The sequence below is a fragment of the Balaenoptera acutorostrata genome, chromosome 4, assembly GCF_949987535.1.
Source record: "Balaenoptera acutorostrata chromosome 4, mBalAcu1.1, whole genome shotgun sequence".
In the NCBI taxonomy this organism is placed as follows: domain Eukaryota; kingdom Metazoa; phylum Chordata; class Mammalia; order Artiodactyla; family Balaenopteridae; genus Balaenoptera; species Balaenoptera acutorostrata.
Window position 1 is genome coordinate 31,013,299 of NC_080067.1, and position 5,723 is coordinate 31,019,021.

Below are 5,723 nucleotides of genomic sequence, written 5' to 3' on the forward strand. Positions count from 1 at the left end.
CCAGAATTCCCAGGACAATGTTGAATGGGAGCGGTGAAGGAAGGCATCTTGCCTTATGTCTGACCTTGAGGGGAAAGATCCGTTTTCTCCCCATTACCATGAGGTCAACCATAGATTTTTTTGTAGATGTTCTTTTATCAAGTTGAGGAAGTTACCCTCTATTTCTAGTTTTCTGAGAGTCTTATGTTAGGGTTTTGTCAATTGTTTTTCCTGAATTTATTTTTGTGATCATATAGTATTTCTTCTTTAACCTAATCAAGTGGTGAATTGCATTAACTGAATTTCAGTGTTGAATCACCTTTGCATACCTGGAATAAATCCCATTTGCTGGTAGTGTTTAATTCTTTTTATATATGTTTCAATTCAATTTGCTAACATTTAGTTTAGATTTTTGCATTTATGTTAATGAGAGATATTGGTCTGTAGTTTTCTTATAATGCCTTTATTTTGCTTTTATATTAGTGTAATTTTGGCCTCATGGAACAAGTTAGGAAATATTCTCTGTGCTTCTATTTACTAGAAGAGATTGAAGAGAAGGGGAATAATTTCTTTCTCAAATGTTTGTTAGAATTTACCAGTGAAACTATAGGAATGATTTTTTCTTTTGTGGAAAGTTTCATTATCAATTTCATTAATTTCTATCAATTTCATTAATAGATATATGCCTATTTATGTATGTCTCATTGTGTGAGGGTATGGTAATTTGTGCCTTTAAAGGAATTGATCTATTATTTAGGTTATAAATTTGTGAACATAGAGTTTTATTGATCTTTTCAAAGAACAGCTTTTGGTATCATCAATTTCCTCTATTGATTTCTAGTTTTAAATTTCATTAAGTTCTGCTCTAATTTATTTTTCTGCTTGTTTTTAACTTATATTGCCCTTCTTTCTTTAGTTGCCTCAGGTGGAAGCTTAGGGTATTGATTTATACCTTTTTCTTTTTAAATATATGCATATAGTACTATAACTTTCCCTCTAGGCATCACAAAATTTTTGATAAGTTGTATTTTTTTATCATTAAAATATGTATTTACATCATTATATTCACATCGGTTATCAAAATAGTATTTATACTTGAAAGTGTAGACTTCTGAGTCAGTCAGACGGAACTGTGTCAATTCAAGTGCTGTGTTTCTAGCAATTTATTGCTAATAGTCTTCCTCCATGAAACAAGCAGCTGTTTAGACTTTTCTCCTATTGTAGCAGCACGTGTGAAGTTCCGCTTCAGTAACCCACCTGTCCATCAATGAAAGGGCATCCCTTGGTAGTAATAGCTGCCGTCTGAGATGTATTTTTAGGGATGGATCCAGGAGAGCCTGGAGATCCTGGGGATCCAGGTGAGCCTGGAGAACCAGGCAGATTTGTTGCAGGTGACTGGCTGGAGAGGGTAGTCTTTGTTCCACTAGAGAGGGAAAGCTTGAAACTTGGGCTCTGCCGACCAGAAAGATTTGTTTTCAGAAGCACCTCCTTTTCCTCACTTTCTTTTAATTTCTTCCTCTCCATGAATTTACTTACTGGATCCATAATGTCATCATCATTCTTAGTTTTGTCAGATGGGGACACGACAGCTTCTCCATCTTCCATGTCATCTTCATCTGTGTTGAACCACATCTCCTCTTCATCTTCTAGTGTTCTGGCGTCTCTTCGGTATCTATGATTCCTCAAAATGGAACACATACTGTCAAGTTTGGGATTATCTTGCCTTTCTCTTTGTTGTTCAAATCTCGGTTTCAATCCTTTAAATGTTTGTACATAATCTACATCTTCCAGTGCTTTCCAGTAATTTTCAATTACATGAGCAGTTAATGATTTTATATCTTCCACTCTAATAAATTCAAACATTTCTATTATGGCAGAGTTCATCAGATTGTAGCGGGATCCATTGATGAGAAATGCTTTGACTACTGGTTCAAACAAAAAACTTATCATTATGTAGCAGTTGTAAAACTCATCTTTTAATCCAATAATCTTTCTCTTAAAACGAAGAGCACATAATGCCAAGAAAGCATGCTTCGAGGCCATAAGAACTAACACTCTCCAGAGAATGTCCTTATTAATAATGTAGTTCTTTATGTGGTAGGTATGGTGCTCCACACAAAATGTTAACAGTTCCAATACAAGTGCCAACAACTGGGCAGTCTGAAAATCATCTTTGCTAGGTTTGTCTTCTGTTGTATTTGCCAGTAAGGGAGCAGTAAGGACATGCATACAGTGCTTGTAGAAGAAACCCAGAAATTCAGTCTTTTCTGTTTTATTGGCAGTAGCTAACATGTTTTCTGGGTCAACTAATGTTTGAAGGAGGCCCATAAGCTGGACTGCTCCTCCAAGTTCAGGGTCTGTATCACAAATCATATGTTCTATAATGAGGTTGATGAGCAAAATATCCTTGTTGGTTATTTTTTGCTCTGTTAACTTCTTACTTACATCATCATTCTGTTGTGCCTTCTGCATGACAAACTCTCGTACCATGGATGGATTATATTCAACCAAGTATGAGAATATATCAGTAGCAGCACTTCGCACCTGTGTACCATCCATGCCAAGGATGACTTCTAAAGCTGGTAATATACCCATGTTTGACAAAGTCTTGAAAAAAGCATCTCTGTTTTGAGGTTGTAGCGTTTGGGAGAACGCACAAAATTCTTTTAAAAAGTTAACCAATTCCTGTCTTTTTTCCTCATCTGTTGCTTCATCTGTTAGCTGTGCAAACAAATCTGTCAGAAATTTTTCATCTTCCTGTAACATACCAACAATTTCTACCTTACTGAAAAAGATAAAAGAGTGAAGTGTTGATAACATATTTTCTTCAAAGACTGAAGGGGTAGGTAGAACCATGTCTTGTATATACTGAACTCTGTATGTCTGATGGATTTTTTTGTTTCAGCTCAGGATCTGATATGGGAATCACTTCTTTAAATTTGGCTGTTTTTGTTAGAAATTCCCTATGTTTTCGTGGTTGTGATAAAGCAGGATCATATTCTAAGCATCCAATGACGTCCGTTATACATTCCTCAGAGAACATAACTTCAAAAAGAGCAGTTCGATTCAAGAGGAAGATGCCTTTGATAATTTCATACAAGTGGTGCTAGTCCTTCAATATTTTCCAAATCCTCACACACGTGAAAAAGCTCTAAGAGCTTTTTAATGTAACCCTCATTTTCCAGTGCTAGTGCAAGTTTTTCATGACGCAGGGGGGAAGGTAAAGATGATGCCACAAGTTCTGCAATTTCCTCAAGGCGACTTAATTCACAAGATGGCAATTCTAAACCTGGCGATGACATATCATCAAAACGCTCCTCTTCAGACTCATCTACAAGGTCCTGAGTGATGTCCACTGATGGGTCCTTTCCTTGAACCTGACATATTTTCTCCCAAACTTCATCACATCCAACTTTTTCTTGAAAGCTAAGGGCCAAGTCATAATTTTCTGCTTCAGACCACACAATCAAAGTGTCCTGTTGTTTCTGATATGCAGTATTAGGATTTATTTTGGACTCTAAAAGTAGAGAACCGTCGTTCTCGGCCCTGACAAGCAGGGACACGCCCTTCAGCCGCTCCACGTAGCCGGGCGTGTAAACCTTCACCCGCCGCCGGGTGTCGGTCATCGTGCCGCCCGGGGGCCGGGGCAAAGGCCCCGCCGGAGTCGCCCGGGAAAGGGGTCCGGGGAAGGCGGGAGCCGAGGCGAGAGGACGCCCACGAGCGGAGGGCTCCCCGGCCTCACTGCCGCCGCTGGCCGCCCCGGGGCCGCGCTGCCGCCCGCGTGGCCCGCCGCCGGGCCCGAGCTCTGGCCCCCGCCTCTCCTCGCCTCCGGCTCCTCGGCGCTATTGTCCAGGCCCGGCAAGCCCGGCCGCCCCGAGGGGGCCGCGCAGCGCTTCGCAGCCTCCCGCCCCGCCGCGCTAGGAACTCGCGGCGCCGTTCACTGCCCTGCTCCCGCCTCCGCCGTGACCTCCGTGAAGATGCTTCCCGCGCCGCCGCCGCCGCCTCCTCAGGCCGCCGCCGCCGCCATGTTTTCCTTCCTGCCACCTGGCCCCGCCGCCGCAGCCGGGGACTGCGCTCCGCTCCCCTGCCTCAAATGTCCCAAGCCGACCGGCGCCTGGTCCTGCTGCAGCTGCCACCACGACGCGGCAGACTCCCGGTAAGTTGTATTTTTGTTTTCATTTCATTCAAAATATTTAAAAATTTTCTCTTGAGACTTCTCTTTGAACTATGGGATATTTAGAAATGTGCTGCTTCAACTGAAAGCATTTGGGGATTTTCCAGATATATCTCTTATTGAATTCTAGTTTAAAGAGTTTAAATTAACTTAATCTTTAAGATTTTAAATTAACTTTGTTGTGGTCTAAATGCATTTTTTAATTATTTTCAATTGGTTAAGATGTGTTTTATGGCCTAGAATGTGGTCTATCTTGATGAATCTTCCATGTGAACTTGAGAAAAATGTGATTCTAATGATGAAGTATTCCATAAATATCAATTAGGTCCAGTTGATTAATGAGGCTGTTCAGTTCACTTACTGATTTTTCTGCCTACTGGCTCTGTTGATATTTAATAGAGGGATGAAATTTACAAAAATAATCGTAGATTCATCTTTTTTTTCTTGCAGTTCTGTCAGTTTTCATCTCATGTTGATTCTCTGTTGTTAGGTGTACACACATAACTTACATATTTTTGGAAAATTGACCCCTTTTAGCATTATGTATTGCTCCTTCTCATCCACAGTAGTTTTCCTTGCTTTAAAGTCTGCTTTGTTGAAAATTAATATGGTTACTCCAGCTTTCTTCTGATTAGTGTTAGCATGGTATATCTTTCTGCATCTCTTTACTTTTAATCTATTTGTGTCTTTATATGATAAGGTTTCTTCTAGACAACATATAGTTGTGTCTTTTTTTTTTTTTACTGTGACTGTCTCATCTCTGTCTTTATTTGCTATATTTAGACTATTTTCATTAAAATTGATTATTGATATAGTTGGACTAATATTTACCATATTTGTAACTGTTCTCTATTTGCTGCATTTTTGTTTATTTTTTTATCTTTATTTTTCTTCCTTTTCTAGTTTTAATTGAGCATTCATTTAATATCATTTTCTTTCTTCTTTTAGCATGTCAATTTTCTTTCTTTAAAAAAATTAGTAGATACTCTAGTTTGCAATACACATTTACAACTAATCTAAGTCCACTTTTAAGTAACACTGCATTACTTCATGGGTAGTGCATTTAACTTGTAACAGATTATCCCCAATTCCTTCCTCTCATTTCACATAACATTTTCATCATTCATTTTACTTATCCATATGCTACAATCACCCAAGACATTGTTGCTATCATTGCTTTGAACAAATAGTTACCTATCAAATCAAGTCGGAAGATGAAAAATGTTTAAAACTTTTCCTTCATTAATTTTTCTCTATTGTTCGTCCTTTCTGTATGTTGATATATGCTATGACATATTTGAATTGCTTCCTCTCCTCTAAGTTATGAGTGGGCTGTTAAAAAAAATCTTTAACCCCTCCACTGGCTCTTAAACCCTTTGATCACTGGTTAGGTGCTCATTTTCATGATTTCTGTCACTCTTTTTTTTTTTTTTTTTAATTAATTAATTAATTTATTTATGGCTGTGTTGGGTCTTCGTTTCTGTGCTAGGGCTTTCTCTAGTTGTGGCAAGCGGGGGCCACTCTTCATCACGGTGTGCGGGCCTCTCACTATCGTGGCCTCTCTTGTTGC

At 39.2% G+C, this 5,723-nt stretch overlaps 1 protein-coding gene across 1 annotated transcript; it reads right to left on the minus strand.

The window, feature by feature from the left end:
- Positions 1-1,224: 1,224 nt before the first annotated feature.
- LOC102998653 (serine/threonine-protein phosphatase 4 regulatory subunit 3A-like) lies at positions 1,225-3,726 on the minus strand. The gene is given in 4 exon segments (XM_057545700.1): positions 1,225-2,385; positions 2,425-2,874; positions 2,876-3,085; positions 3,087-3,726. Coding segments are annotated over 4 exon segments (2,340 nt in total). The 5' UTR covers positions 3,606-3,726.
- Positions 3,727-5,723: the final 1,997 nt, after the last annotated feature.